This window comes from Grus americana, chromosome 1 (assembly GCF_028858705.1).
Source record: "Grus americana isolate bGruAme1 chromosome 1, bGruAme1.mat, whole genome shotgun sequence".
Taxonomy (NCBI): domain Eukaryota; kingdom Metazoa; phylum Chordata; class Aves; order Gruiformes; family Gruidae; genus Grus; species Grus americana.
Genome location: NC_072852.1, coordinates 98,802,814 through 98,818,966, shown reverse-complemented (window position 1 = coordinate 98,818,966; position 16,153 = coordinate 98,802,814). Strand labels below are relative to the sequence as shown.

At 42.1% G+C, this 16,153-nt stretch overlaps 1 protein-coding gene across 2 annotated transcripts; it reads right to left on the bottom strand.

Annotated features, from left to right (window-relative positions):
- Positions 1-1,075: 1,075 nt before the first annotated feature.
- On the bottom strand, positions 1,076-15,608 carry TAGLN3 (transgelin 3). Of its 2 annotated transcripts, none has more exons than XM_054817437.1 (5): positions 14,288-15,608; positions 11,843-12,024; positions 10,818-10,992; positions 5,582-5,684; positions 1,076-1,635 (listed from the first exon to the last, which is right to left on the bottom strand). In XM_054817437.1, the coding sequence occupies exons 2-5, from the start codon at positions 12,020-12,022 to the stop codon at positions 1,494-1,496; spliced, it is 600 nt and encodes a 199-aa protein (XP_054673412.1). In that variant the 5' UTR covers positions 12,023-12,024; positions 14,288-15,608; the 3' UTR covers positions 1,076-1,493. The 2 variants fall into 2 exon arrangements, with proteins under 2 accessions (XP_054673412.1, XP_054673402.1); XM_054817427.1 differs by lacking the exon at positions 14,288-15,608 and adding an exon at positions 12,457-14,255.
- Between the last annotated feature and the right edge of the window lie 545 nt (positions 15,609-16,153).

The following is a 16,153-nucleotide window of genomic DNA, read 5'->3' as shown; positions in this document are numbered from 1 at the left end:
GCAAGCAGTTCTTCTATCGACTCTCCAGCAAACTGCCAAAATGAACTACCAGCCACCTTTACAGCCCATCACAGGTGAGCATAACAGATTATTTAAATTTGAACCAAGGGCACTTTCCAGGTCAGAAGCTTTCTGGCACATTTCTTCTATTTCTTCCTTTGCATTTAAAACACAGCTTGTTTTGCAGCGTTTTGATGTAACATCAACTATCAGAAGGTATAGCCTGTTCTCATCTCTGTCTGACAGACAGTCCTTTCATGGTGAAGAATTCCCTGAGTTTGAAGACTGACCTGCTGCTGGGTGTGCTGGGTCTGGCTGGGATGGACGTAACCTTCTCCCCAGCAGCTTGGAGGGAGCTGTGCTTTAGATTTGTGACTAAAGCAGCATTGACAACGCACTAGTGCGGTGGCTATTGCTAAACAGTGCCTGCACAGTGTCAACTTCTTCTCCTTTTCTCATTCTGTCCCCACAGCTGGGGGTGGGCAAGAAGCTGGGAGGGGACACAGCTGGGATGGCTGACCCCAACTGACCAAAGGGATATTCCATACACACGGTGTTGTGGTCAGCAACAAAAGCTCAGGGAAAAGGAGGAGGAAGGGGATATGTCTACGGTAATGCCATGCATACTGAGGCCCTGCTTTCCAGGAAGCAGCTAAATGTCTGCCTGCCAATGGGAAGTAGTGAATTAATTCCTTATTTTCCTTTGTTTTCACAGCTTTGGCTTTCCCTATTAAACTGATTTTATCTCGATCCACAAGTTTGCCAGCTGCAGTCAACCCAGCACACTAGGTCAAGGGAAATCCGAGCTAAATTGGGTGGGACTACATGAGTCAGACTCAATGGATAATACATCTTCTCTTCTTTTTAGGAAAATACGTTGGGTGTGCCTTTTGACTAACACTAAATTGAACACGTAACATACACTGTGAACACTACAGCAAAGAGTCACTCAGAGAGGGCTCTGGGTTAGAGATGAGACAGATCAACCATTTAAAACATTTAACTCCTCAGCACTGTACCATGCGGTCATTGGTCTTAATTGCTTTTATGTCCATTAAATAACGAGTCTAAGAGGTGTCTTTAATTTGTCTTTATTCTTAGGTCAAACAATATCATCACTGAATTGAAGAACGAGATTACTGGTTGAAATACAAGTGCGGTGTGAGACAAATATGGAAGATAACACTTTGCAAATAAATTAATACAGAATAATTGTCTTTGCATAGTTCAGAAGTGAAAAGTAGGAGGCAGCAGTGCGTACGTGCTGTGAACTGACACACACCACCATGAAAACCCAAGTTCCTAGATGAACTCTGGCAGCTGCAAATAAAACAAACCAAACAAAAAATACCCCAAACCTTAGAGAGAGCTAACTATTAAAAACCAGGCAGAAAGGGAACTAATGAGCTTTTTTTTTTCCTTTTTCCTTTTTTTTTTTTTTTTTAACAGACCATGCTGCAGAAGGAGTGTTTTCTCTACAGACAACGATGCATTTAGATAATCTGCCTTGGCATCCCATAGCCTGTCATACCCGACTGCGATGCTCCTTTGTTGCTGCCCATCTGAAGGCCTATAACGTTCTGTCCCTGACGAAGCTGCTCTTCTGAAAATCCTCGTCGATTCTGCTGTGCTTTCCTGTCCAGATACACCCAAAAAAGCAATGTACAGACATACCGTCATTCTGCATATGCCCAGAAGATCATGAAAAGCAATCTGGAATTGGCTCATGTTAACAGACATTCCCCCTTGTAATGCAATATTTCATTTGCACCACCCCATGGGCTGGACAATGCTGGCTGGGCTAATGGCTTTCCTGCAGTTAGAAGCAATGCTCTAGTCAAACCTACAACACTTCAGACTTTCACTGTAGCACTTACTCCAGAACCCCAAGGGACTTCCCCAGCAGCTATGACAGGTAAAATATTTATGTAGTGCTGTATATAACACTCATGATAGGGTTAATTTGTGTGAAGCCCTATAGCTCTTAACAGCTGTAGTCCATGGGATCTGAACTATGAGACACTTACCTGTGCTGCACTACAAGTTGATAACCATCTAGAGTAACAGTACAAATTGGTATAATTTAACTCAGTGGAGTAAATAAGAGCTGAATGTATCTGGAGAAACAATGGGACAGAGAAGTGACTTGCTCATTTTCACAGAGAGGACGATGGTTGCTGCAGGACAGAACAGTTGCTCTGTTGCCATTTCCAGATCTCTCTCCTCTAAGCGATAGACTTTGCCCTTTGCACCTGTGTCCTAACTGTATGTCAGTTCTTCATCTTCTGTCAAAACATGCTGACCACTTTGTTCGGCATCCCTGGTCTCAAAAGCCCTTTGGATCAATGAACCTTTGTTGGAGTTTAAAAGGAGCCTCTTTTCCTTGAAAACAGCACTGAGGGCCAAAGTGGCGGTTGAGTAGCACGGAACTTTGTATTCAGCTGCCTTGCTAGAAACTGTTCATCTTGGATTAATCTTTCATTTATAAGCGGTGGGGAAAACAAGTCATTTACAAGGGAGAAGGATCAGTCTGCTGCTGCCAGATAAGCCGTACGAATCGGCAGAGCCCCAGACTGAGGGAGGCTTTCAGTCAACCAGACTCTACTCCTACCCAGGTGCAATCTTTCTCCCTGCTGTGTCTGTCTGTCCCGGCATCAGGTTACCCTGCAATACGGCATTGTGTTACAACTCCCTTTTTCTCTCCACCCCACCACTAGATGAGAATGCTCGATTAGGTGCCCGCTGTGATTGAAAACCATCAACATGATCCTCTCTGTGAGGGTCTGATTCTGTTCTGTGCTAAGCACCCTGGCTCGAGTCCAAAAAAGCACTTAAATTCCTTGCTAGGCTCAGGGTGTTCAGGACATTGCAGGAGAAGAACCCACGTCTGTATGAAAGCCCAGCAAGGCAAAAAGGTGAGAAAGATCCACAGAAAAACAGTACTGACCTGTCATTTTTCAGAATGGGTCTCCAGCGTTACTGTATTAGACTAGTAAGAGGGCTTATAAAGCCCATCACAGACTCTCAGACCCCACAGCTCTTGCCATAAAACATGCTGTTTTGGAGAGAGGCACGCAGAACTGCGGGTGCCTCAGAAAGCAACCCCCTCTCACTGCTGCTTAATTTCTTTTCCAGAATCCATACACGGCACCGAACTGCTGCCAGGATCTCCACTAGAGGATGTTTTTAGAACTACTCCTATTACCTAATTGAATCTCAGGTTCACTGTGTCTGCCTTTATTTTAATTAAAATCCCAGGAACACATTCTATTATTTTTTTCTTTCTCCTCCTGGAATTTTCAGCTGTGCTGTGGAGTAATTCCACAGAAATTCGAAATGGAACTATGAACAGGAAAAAAATGAGAACTGCAAAGAAGAAATAAAAAGAGAGACTAAAGGGAACTCTGGATATGCTAATAAAAGTTGATTACATATACAGTTTGGATCTTATAGTGTTTTATTTTACCATCATAAGCACCATGTTTAGTACATGATGGTCTTACACGGTTTGCTGATAACAAGCAGCTATGGATCCATGAACCTCGCTAGGGTATGCGAGGAGGGGGGAATCAGGCCTGGTGGGACTGGGAATGAGGGACACCAGCAATGGAAAGTTAAACCACTTAGCTCAAGTTTGGGGGTATCTTAATCACTGTAGATCCCTGCATGGATACTCTTACTCCATTTAATCATGACTTCTTTCAATTTAACTTAAGGCGATTAAGAATCAGCCTGAAAGCCCTGACTCATGACTAACGCTGGGTGGCAGTGAGGGGGCTTGATCTGCCTGAATGGATGGGTAAGCTACTCAGAAGACAGCTCCTGATCTGCCATATGTTATTTCCTTATAGAAATAACATCAGTTTTGCTTAAGGCAGTGTCTACAAAGCGGTATTTCAGGGGCTGCAACAGATACGGATTGACTATCCAAACAGTATGGGCAGGACAGACAGCTGGGGGAGAAGGGAGGTGATCACATCTTTGTTAATGCCAATGAAAACTGTTCCCACCCACAATTAGGAGTCCAGATGAAAATTAATTTTTCTGTGTAGGGCTTTGTTTTAGTTACATAAAACAAATAATCCTGTCTGGGCCATAGTGATTTCATGTCTGGTTTATATTAAAGCATGTAACTGGATTTGAGTTTTAAACCCAATTATATTCAATAAATACAAATCTCTTTGTGGACTGTATTAAGTTAATTTGAACTAATTTCATATAAAAAATGCATAGGAGTTTGCACTCACTCACCTAAAATTTATATCTCCCTTAGCCTCAGTTAAACCAGCTCAAGGTTTAAGACAAACCAAGTGAAGTTTGCTTTGCTTTTGCTGACCCTCACCTAGACATCAGAAAATTCAAGGAAACCAAAGATGAGCAGCCAGCACTCTCTTTGCTAAGATGCCTCAGACATTTCAGCATGAGAAATGGATGGCAGACTCTCCTGTGGGGCAGGAGGGCTAACTGTGGGACGATTTCCTTTTCTTCCTGTCCCTGCTTCTCAGGCTCCCTAGCCAAAACAAATGGAGTTTTAGAGCAAATAAACAGCTTTGCCAAGCCAGAGAATTCTTCACAGATAAGTAGTACTCCCCGGGAAAAAAGATGACTAGGAAATTAAATCATTTTTGGTTTGATGAAAAAAGGAAAGAGGCTTCATGCCTTCTCTTTGTTCAGTAAGGGGGTCACTATATGGGGGTTTGCTGACATCTATTACAGCCTTGTCTTCCTTAGTCTTTCTGTCCGTTGTCCGACGTGAGGCAAAAGTACACTTTTCCTGCCAGTTACTCTTAGGACACACCTATCTGCATGGCTGCTGCCAGTTTTCTTCCCTTTTCTTCATAAATGGATACAGAGGATTAGCTAAAGCTGCTAAATAGATTAATGTCATCAAAACTGGTGGCTGAATTTCCCAAGTATCGTTGCACTCCTTCTAGGGAGTAAGAGCCAGGGATAACGTCAGTGGACAAGAAAATTACGTCTTTTCTTCTGTGATCAGCGTGTGCCCCTCAGGCAGCACGATGGAGATGCTACAAAGGCACTTGGAGCAGGATGCTGCACTCCTCCCTGTTTGCACTACCAGTAAGGTCCCCATGCATGCACGCACATCCACACCAACACAGCCTAGAACAGCCTCGTTGAAAAGGGGTGCCTCCAGGAGGAAATCAGAGCCATGGGCAATGCACCCTTAGTCCTGGTACCAGCTCTGGGGCAGGAGGGATGGGGCAGGTGGGGTGAGAGGAGCCACGTAAGAAAAGGCAGCAGCATGGCTGCGCTACACAGCTCCCACAGGGCTCCTCCCCAGCAGCCCTGCTGTAACTTCAGGCCAACAAGGTATGGTAAGAGGTGGGCCTAGCAGTGACGCTGATAAAGCTGGGAACTAGTGAAGCGTAGAAAATGTCGCTGCCTGGTTGAGTATTTGCTTCCCTCCTCTAGACTCTGGAGAGAAAACTTTTCCATTACATGGAAACTTTGGAAAGATTCTTCCCTTTCTTTCCCAATAACTTTCCTTAAAACCTAAAGGCAGAGGATATTACCAGCTTCCCAGGAAGACAGCTCTGAGCAGCTGCGCTTTGGACTTTACCTGTGAAACCAGGACGGATCCCCTTTGTAGCAGCCATCGTCCTTGGTGACAGCCAAACTGCCTAGAGCCATTAAGGTTCTCTGCACTGCTGCCATGTCCTTCCCTAGAAAGCCAGACAGTGAAATTAATATAATTTCCTTGCACAACAAAGAGCTTAGCACACTGATAAACACTTTTATCCAATGTATTAACTAATTCCTTCAGCTCCCCTGAAAAAGTGCATTAATAGCATTATAAGTGCTATTCTACAGTTGCTGAAACGGAGGTACTGACATGCAAGAGCTTATTAAAAGTCATCATAGGGACGTTAAAGCAAAACTTAACAAATCAGACATTTCCAGGTTTCCAGGCCTCTGGCTATTTTAGTGCCTCACCCCATGCTATTTTAAGTCCTTCTAGACAATCCTTTTGGCAAAATTTTCTCCTAAGAAGAGGTGACTTTGGCAGACAAAGAACAGTAACGTGCTCAGTGGCTGAAGGAGAACAGTGTGGTCAACAACTGTGCTGTGTCTCAGTTTCTTCACCTGTAAACTGGTAGGACTGGTCCCACCATCTAACCCCTGGCATTTCCAGACAGTGCCTGTACTAACAGAGCTCATGGCAGTCCTGGAGAGGTCCTGTGTGGATAACGCACATCAGTCCTTCCTGATTTACCTATCAAATCACCTCCCAGATCCTTCCTACAGGCTTCCTTTCTCAGGCTGCCAAACACTGATGCTCTGAAGTTTCATACTTTTGGTTCCTGCCATCCAGTCTGCTATTCTTCCACTTCCTCCCTCCCTGTTATCTCAGTTTATTCCTCATTTCAAAAAGTCAGGGCTAATCTCATCTTTAGCCAAGTAAAAGTTGCATATCTGGTCATCACTGGTTCTTTAAGTTCCTTCCATAAACAACACAGAGACAAAAGCTTATCAAGGGATAATTTATCCTACCTCTATTGAGAGGGGTGAACTTGCCTATCACTTGCTTAGAGGCACATCTTCCACCTAGCTGAAAATTCACCAGGTTTCCAAGAGGGTACCTTACACCTTTGAAATATAAGGCTCATTTTCAATAGAGGTTTGCATTTTAAAAATGGTATCCCCTCTTCCTGTCTCTCCTTCCAAAATTAGGATAATAAATAAATTTTCCTTTTTGGTCAGCATCTTATGTCAATTCCTCCAGTGAATTAAAAAAACAAAACAAAACAAAACCAACAAAGGACACAGAAATTTTTTAAAAATTAATATTACTCCTTTTTTCTTAGTTCATCCTCTGCACTTTGTCACTTGGTGTAAAAAGGGCAGGGAACATAACGATATCAGACTCTAACTCATTACCCAATCCAGACACAATAACTTTTGGAAAACTGTCTAGCAAAAATGAGTTGCAGCATGTATTTCCAATTGTGTGAGGTGGTAAGTTGTTGAAAATCTGCCTTTTGCCTCTCCCTTCTTCTGAAATCCTTCCATAAGTGTTTCTATGACTCCACTCCCTTCCTTCCAGTTCTTCCTATTTCCTAAAATAATTTATCTAGTTAACAGATCTGATTTTGACTCTAAGTTCTTCATTTAGGAAAATAAGTAATTCACAAAAACCACGAGATACTAGAGACATGATGATAATAACAGATTTCAGAAATACCTCCAGTGGAACAATATTAATGAAAATCGCTGCGGACTAGCTGGAGTGTAAAGGGAAGCGAGCGTTGTGCATTTTGTGTTTATGCTATGCATCACTCTGACTATAGGCAGATCCAGCTCAGGGCTTTGGTTCATACAAACCTAAATGCGTAACACACTGGCTGAGGTGATGAAAACACCCTAAAGCTGAAAAAGTCTCGCAGCTTCCAACTGTGGCTGTCATACAGCCTATTAAAGTTTATAGCAATCCTATCTGCAGGGGACCATTTGCTCAGAAAACAAATTGTCAGCCATCCAGAATCCTCGTTTTACTGTATTTGTTAACGGAAACTGCATCAGACGGGATCCTCGCTTAAAAGGGCAGCTGAAGAGCCGACATCTCACACACGCACATACACAGGCGCACATGGAAGAGCGCGAGGCAGAAACACTCAGAGCTCCCCGAAACAGCAGATGTACCATATGCTGTAACAGATGCCACATACAACGTCCTTGGGATGCCTCCTGTATAACAAGGAGTGCGGTGACTGACTGGGATGAAGAGGGATGTGAAGCAGGATTTAAAAGTGAATGAGCTGAATAACGATGGCAAGCGCAGAAAAAAGAAAAAGAAACAAAAGATGGGTAGCAAATTTGATGATCAGCCTCACGGAGCCATCTGGCAGCCCCCCCCCACGCTCTGCACTCCACTCTGCTTTATTTGTCAGTGGTGAGTGGGAGACGCTGCAGGGGAAAAACAGACCGAGTGGGAGACAAGTGCCACATGACAAAACAAAGCCAAGGCCACAGCCCTGCTTTGCAAAGCCCCTTGCTGCATATGAGGGGTGCTGCAGGTGAGGGAAGACCCCAAATCTGTGTGGTCTTGTGACATTTGCCCTCTTCCAGCAAAGGATACAAGGGGCTCAGTGGTGAGCATAAAAAGGGCTGTGAAAAATTTTTAAATCTCCACTGAGAAAGTCACCTGACACTGCAGCCACCTGACAGAAGGGATCATAACACATTCAATGAAGCCAGGCTTAACTCTGGCGTTGCAGAAAATTGCAGTCAGTGCCTTCCCTCAGTGTCAGTACTTGCTCATTGACAGCCACATGGGCTGCCTGCCTGGCCCCCAGCCTCAGCCTCGCTGAATCACGCTGCAGGGACCCACGCTGACAGCATTTCTTCTGCATCTTCAGTGTCCTCTGCAGCGTGCTTTGAATAGCACAGCCTCACAGAGGATCTTGGCACTGCCTGTACAAGGAGGAAGGGGCCTCTGCTCACTTCTTACACTAAGCCTTTCTCTTTGGAGTAAACTTGGCTGGAAGGCTTCCTTCTCCAGGTCCAGAAAGGGGAAAGTTCAGACCCAAAGATGGAGAACTGCTCTGCACAGTATTCCTGAATTACTGTTTTGTAACGGCTGAACAAGTACCCAGAGGTACAGCTGCCTCTTGCCTGCCTGGAAATATACCAGGGAGGTACCTGTAAAAAACAGTGAACATAGTATCTCGGGCATGGATTAGGGAAAGCTGCACAGCACAGTACCTTTACGTAAGAAAGGACCAAAAGAGAGGTGACACTTCTCTTGGACCAAGAAGTTGCAGAGATGAAGATGAAGAAAAATGCACCAGATGGACTGCGTGAGTTGGAAACAGACAACAGCAGATTACATCCTAAAACATTTTCATTAATCATTACTAAGAATTTCAGAGCAAAAGCTCTTAGAAAACAATTAGTGTCAGAGAAAAGCTGTTTTTCAATCACAGTTTTCTTTCCCTATAAACATACATTGACATCTCATCTCTTTCTAAAGAGGTTATGGCCTGAAGTGTAGGAGTGCTGTAATTATGAAGTAGTGAAAAAGAGACTGTGCCTTCTATCCAGCTAATGCATCCAGGTTCAGGCGATGCAGCCCTGAAGCAATACAGATACTAGAGGTCAGGGTTATGGTTAGACACAAAAAGCTTGCAGTGACTCACTGCTGGAGAGACATACTGTTTCATCTCAGCACTGAAATGAGCAGCAGGAGGGATGAAAAGGGAGTGGGAAAATGAGGAGACAGTTTAGTTTTGGGAAGTCCTAATGTAACAGTGGAGAAAAGTCTTGTATGTCTCCCTCCTAGGTTGCAAGTGTGGCTTTGACTTCCTGTTCTCTGGAAGTTACTAGCTTTTTTCCTTACATCTGTTGAGAAAAGGTGATGAGTGAAAAGAAGAGAAATGAGGAGATCGCCACCATCATTAGGAGCTTTTTGTCTTCAAAGCAAGTCCTTTTCATCGTAAGAATCAATGTACCCTACTTTCACTTGCATGGTGTGAAGCCATTATGAGATGCAAAAGACTGCAAAGAACAGCATCTGAAATGAGCTATTATCATCCCTTACAAGATAGATGGAGCTTCTCTTTCAACAGCCTGCTAGGCTGGGGAGGGTCTTACTCCAGGGAAGTGAAAATCCCTTCATTTAAGACATTTAAAGGTAGACTGGATGAAACGCTAAACACCGAACTGGAAGAAACAATCCTGCCCCTGTGCTCAAAGGTAGGATTTGTCAAGCAAATCTGGCACCCTGAGAACATTACAGATCCCAGTAACTCCATCTGTCAGTATATCCTTCCCTTCTAACTTATCCACAAACAGCTTCCCAGTCTTTCATTCCTCGAACTGTCCTTCGGAAGAGTGATCTCTTCCACGTATCCCAACAGTCTGTGAAAATAGACCCCACTTTTTTTTCTCCATGTGTGTTCCTACACAAACCTGCTTTCTCAGTGGATTGCTTTCCTCTTTCTACTGGTTCATTCCCATGGCAGCTTTTTGTCCTTTTAACTACCCTGCAGCTGTCCTTGTTTTGAGCCCTCGCACAAAGCGTTTTGCATCACCTTGTCCGGAGAGATGCAGGAGGTATATACAGTGTATTTGGTTAGAGCATCAGGAAGAGATGCATCACCACAAAAATGGGCAAAACCAGCCGCATGAATGCACAAATGACTCAGCTCTTCAGGAACTAGAATACACAGTTTCCACTTCGAGCATGGGATGGAGATAGCCTTCACCTGGGTTACTGCAAAACCACAAGGACACTCTGATTTTTTTTTTTTTGCTGTTGCCATAGTGACCTCTCTAAAAAGACTGCATCCTTAGAGAGATATGCTCAGCTAACATAGTGTTAGCAGCAAGTTTTGCTTCTTGCTAGTCATAAATGAGCCCTCAAAAGCTCCACAGAGGCATACGTGCTCTGGGAATGCATTTTATAGCTCTAATTTAAACTTTGCTTATAATTTGAAAACTGCAATAAAATCTTGTCATCAGAAAATAAGGAGGTTCCATATTTGCTATTAGAAGCTATTTACTTGGAAATAATTAGCATAGAGAACATTTATTTTATTAGGTCTGTGGACTTCTATGAGAATGATGGGCTTTTGGATAACACATGAGCTTGGAACGGCTTCGTTATGCCTTCAGGGCAATATAAATCCCTCAGAGGAGATAATGTACCATCGGAAGAGCAGTGTAATGAGGTAAGGCAAACAGAAACAAAAGATAATTACATTAGAGAATATGCCTTAGACAAAACGCACCATTATAATACTTCAAAGCAAAGTAAAATGAAGACTGCAAGCTGACTTCCAGTTTATTATTTTTACCTTCCCATAAATCCACTGTCTGGAAAATATCTGTTGTTCTTACTCCGTAGATTTCAGCAGCTTTTAAGAACTGAGAAATTTGTTCCATCTGCTTGAAAGCCATTTTTGATTCAGAGATCTTTGCAATAGGCTCATTTCCCTTTGGATGTAAACTGTTTATTAACTTGCATAACAGCTGAGAGAGAAATACAGAAACAAAATTAGAAAGCAGTCACCAAACTAGAAGGCAATTTCTGCACAAGAAATGATGCTGCAAAATGCTTTTGACCTGACCAGTTTCTGTCAGGGACGTAATTTCTTCAATTAAAAACAAAGAAGTTGACAATAATCAAAGTATATTAGAAATGCATTAAAGCTTTCATTAACTGATGCCAATAACCTGACCTTATAAATCCTAATCTGCTAGAAACAAAGCAATCACTGGTAAAGGTTATATAACAACTGACAGAGAAGGAACCACATGCCCGAGCCAAAAAAATAAGCAATGTCAATTGAAATATTGTTAAAGTCATTTTGGCAGAGATTCAACGATTAGCGTATTCTTATAGCCTGCTGCAAACAGCAGCATCTGCTTGTTGTTCAATAAACCAATGGAATACAATGTTTTAGCCACAGTATTATTCCCAAGAAGAAAACAGTTATGACATAATCCAATCCTTCAATTTTTCTATATCTCTTCACCCTTCCCTGTCAACACTGATTATTTCTTAAAGAGAAAAGTATACATCTGATTTTAAAACAGATCTCATTTAACTGTATGAGAAAAGGTGCTGAAGGAATGAGTCACACTCATATATAACATGCATGACTCATAAGAATCATAAGTATTGTACTAATCCCAGTGCACAAGTAGAATAATTATCTTCGGAGATTAAGATTCCTGGTCAAAAGGAAATAAATCAAATGCTAAGACATATATTTCTGCACTGGCCATAAGCTTGGACCAATGTAGCTAGATGAAGACAGAAAATAAGGACAATGTGCATATAAACACATGCAAGCATATAATTGGACAAAACACTTACCGTTCCATCCATCAACCAGGTCTGAAAATGTTGCCTTCCAGGAGGAGGGTGCTCTATCTGTTCTCCACATTGTACAATAATCCAGTTCACCAGCCTGGACTCTAATTCCGGGTCATATTTCTGTTCAATCTTTTCCTGAACTTCTCGGCTTAAGCCATAGCTTGGTCCTCTGTTAGCCATCTCTGGAACCAAAGCAGAACTTACTTAGTGGGTAGGGTCCTGATTTGCAGCTTTGAAGTACGCACCGGAAAATTAAAGAATAAAAGAGTGAGCAGCCTGCCCTACACGTTAGACAGTTGAACAGATGTTCATCAACACTGAAAGTAACTGTATGGCACTGGTTATAGCTGTTCTGCAGAACAGGGGAGGGATCAGCGAGGGAATATCCTTTTCCAAAAGCACAAATCAGCTACAAGATATGTATTTTTTAAAAAAAAAAGAAGGAAAAAACAGAAATCCCCCCTGCCCAACCACAAAAACGGAAGAAAAGCAAGATTTAAAACAGAGTAGGTTTTAAAGAGAGGCTTCTGCTATGTTTACAGAGAATACAATAGAGTTCTCAGATCAACATTAAAGCTGCCTGCAAATTCAAAAAGCATTTTAAAATTGCCTACCTAATACTTGCTAATAAGAAGAAGATTGTACATGGGAGCTCAAGCAATCCGATTAAAGATGCAGTCAGGGTCTTCCTCAGCAGAGATGCCGGGATGGATATCCAGAGATCAGCAAATTGAAAAGCGTTGATGAATTTAAGAGCCGAAGGCTGCCACAATGCCCTGCTGCTGCTGCGGCATCGTGGTTTGAAGAACAGTGTATTGATTTGATTTTCCTCACATATGAGGAGGGTCAAAGCAGGGGCGTTGCTAAGAGCCATTAAAGAGGCCTGCCTACTCAGCCACAGCCTGGGGATCCTGTTTATCTCGCCCATCTGCAGTCTGTTTTCATGCATGTTTCCTCAGCCTTGCGCTGTTCACCCTACAGGCTCAGTTTTACTCCACCTAGTCTGCATCAACCCAAACTGCACCAAGCATCGCAGGGCCAGATAGTTAGAAATACAAATGCAGGGACTTCACCAGACTTCACTCCGTTAAACAAAGGTAACGGAAATTACTACACATCTCGTTTAGTTTTAATCACGAAGCAAAACCTTTTTCTCTGTTCTGCATCACGAAGCTAACAGGCTTACAGTGTGAAAAATAATTTCTCCTCTCCCTTGTTCAAGTGCTGATAAAAAGTTTCAATGATGGGACAACAGGATGAGAAATCAAGGAAAAGAAGGCAGGTAGTAGAATATTATTTTCAGCCTAATATATATTAATGATAGGATATCAAATAGCACAATAGTGTCCCAAGAAAACAACTTGAACCACTAAAAACAAGGGAAAAATCACTGAAAAATAGTAAACCTACTATAAAGTACAAGGATCATATTTTCTGCTGGTATGAGTCTGCATACCTCCAGTGATAGCAAGGGAGCTACGCCCATGTACAGTAGTTTAAATTTTGATTATACCACTGCAGTGGTGGGAGGGGAGAAAAGGAGAGTTAATACAAGAGATTTTTCTTCTGTTCTCATTTGTACAGACTTATCCCTTATTAAATAAAATAATTTTGCTTCTCTCTGAGTTGCACCCGAGTTTGTCAAATGTCTTTTATCCATGCTGTATTATCTACTCTGCTATGAAATAGTTCCCTTTTGGCAAATGATTCATGTTCAGCTTGATATGAAAGGAGGCTGATAAACCTGACGTAGATACACAATCAGCTTTGCCAACAAAAGTCCTCCTGCTGCATTTAAAAAGAAAAAAAGGGAGAAAGGAATAGGAGAAAGGAATACAGCTTCTTGTATATCTATCTCATAATGGCCTCTTCATCCATTACCTTCTCATTTTAAGATCATGAATTCTCAGATTTATACTGCTTCGGTTGCTGCTGGGCTTGAGCAGACTCCAGAGATGAAAAATTTAATAGATGACCCAATTCATTGTTGTCCTCCACAGGCATTTCATTTAATGTTTTCTTTTCTTTGCACTGGTAGTTTTAAAACCCTATGAAATATTTGATTACATAACTCAGAGCATGCTACGTGACAGGGCCACCACTTGAGCACTTTCTGTCCCAGCGAACATGCTGCTGAAGGAACAGCAAATGCACAGGAACCAAGACTGCAAACCAAGCTGGGAGATCAGAGGAGGAGTAAACTGCAGCTGCAACACAGTACAAGGCAGTACACGAATTTGACATCCTTTCCATTCAGCAACTGTTAAGGGCTGGGCCTTAGACTCCTTGGCCAGTCCCACAAAGAATAAGAAGCTTTATTTTTCACTTTCAGATCTTCTTCCATTTTTCTGTTTAGAAGGGAGCTACCTAGGTTGCTTGGCTGTTTCTGATCACACCAGGGCGTTCAGTGCTCACTAGCAATAAGATTTCATGAAAGCCACCTACCTTTGCATCAGCCTCTGACCCTGTTTTCTAACTTGGGGGCAGGGATGGGTAACTTGACTCTCCTAAGCTGCAGAGCAGAGGTCTCTCCCTTCACAGATGGTGGCTATGCAACCTGTTCTTGAGGGACCGTTCCATCCTGTGAAAGCTGAAAAGCAAGCTTGTCCATCAATATCAATTTTTAATAAGGCTTTGAACACCAGGAAAGCTGCAGAGGATTGGAAAAGTGCCAGCCCCCCACCAATATTTCCAAAGTATGAGTAATCAAATCATAAGCCGGCTTCTGTGCCATCAATCCTGGGAAAAACAATGGAATTTTTTTTTTTTTTAAGCAACAGTGTTGATGCAATTTACTAAAAGCTCTGTAATACATTACAGTTGGCTACTGCACGACATGTCGATTAGGGAACTAAACTGATTCCAAAACAACATGACACATTAAAGACATTAAAAGCTGGCTAACTAGTAGGTCCTATAATATGACCGTAATTGAAAAATCATTAATGATCATGTGTATTTTTATTCAGTTTGTACAAGAATGTGTTCCCAGGCCTAAACTATTTAATATGTTATTAGAAATCACAAAAAAGGCCCAGACTCCTAAGATCCCAGCTTATGCAAGCTGTGATGTGTAAATAACAGAGATAAACCTCCTTGAAAGCAGTCTACCTGGAAGCAGGCAAAAATGTGTCTCATTGCAAAGTCTAGCCATGATCAGAAAAATGCTTTTCAGAACATAGCACTCTGTCCTGTGAAACAGCAGATGTAAAAAAAAAAAAAATAAATGCAGAGTGATGGAAGATAAGCAGGTGGGCACAGATGCTGGGTAAGACGCTGTGACTGAAGGGCTTGGCTGAATAAAATGTGGGAGGTACAACAGCAATGGGAATATCATATCCAGTTCTGATACTCTCCAGAAAAAGTGGTGAAAGAATGAAGTAAATTCAAATAGTTACTACAGTAACCAGAGGATTGAAAATTACAGCCTTTACAGTAATCACTTCAGAAGGATTGTCTGTTTAGCTCACCAAAACCAGAAGTTAAGAAACAGTAAGTACATGTGGCTACAAAGCAAAGAAGAACTTGAGTTCCTTCTGTTGGACCCAGGCATATTAAAGCCCGATGGCTAGAAATGTGATGTGGAAGAAACAGCAGGTTGTCAGCAGCAAAGGTACTACCGTTAGAATACTTCACCTATGGCTTCTGATGGATTTTGTCCTCTTATTTTTTCTTGGTAACACAAGATTGGAACTTACGACTAAAAATAGAGATGAAGCTTGAATACTTGAAGTGAGATTTCATGCCTGTAAGTGCTATGGCTCTTCTTATGGTTTGAGATAATCACAATATTACCCTATAAATTTAAAAATATTTGTAAGTGTATAAACAAATGCTGCCAACAACAACAAAACCGACATTAATTAGCTCACTACCCACGTTTAGATCCAGGGTAACTCGATAGCTTTCAGTGTCTTCCAACTGGAAGACAGAGGGAAAAGTAAAACTCACCCTGCTACAAAGCAACCCTTAACCTTTGTTAGATTTGCTGTTTAGCAATTCACTCCTTAGAAAGAGCCTGGTGTTTCAGCCATTCCAAAGCACTATCTTTCAAAGTATGCCGGGTCAATTCCCATCAGACAAAGCTATCCAGCAGTTAGAATAACTGGGAAGTCCAGACTCCATTTTCAAGGTCTGCCGCTCTGCAATAGCGGACCTTTCATAACTAAATTAAAAAAAAAAAAAAAAACCACACCCAGGAAATTTTCCAAAGCTATAAAACAGTTGACAGCACCTCCCTTCACAAGGAAACTTCTGAAGGGCTGTTGAAAAATGCTCCTTGCATATAGGCCTATGTCATGATGTCATGTT

What these genes read in the sequence shown, in the direction of transcription:
- TAGLN3 (XM_054817437.1), bottom strand. Translation starts at nt 12,022, where the DNA reads ATGGCTAACAGAGGACCAAGCTATGGCTTAAGCCGAGAAGTTCAGGAA. An exon ending in GACAGTGGATTTATGGGAAG is followed by an intron (nt 5,685 to 10,817) that starts GTAAAAATAATA and finishes CTGGCTTTCTAG; the next exon opens with GGAAGGACATGGCAGCAGTG. An exon ending in GATCCGTCCTGGTTTCACAG is followed by an intron (nt 1,636 to 5,581) that starts GTAAAGTCCAAA and finishes GTATCTGGACAG; the next exon opens with GAAAGCACAGCAGAATCGAC.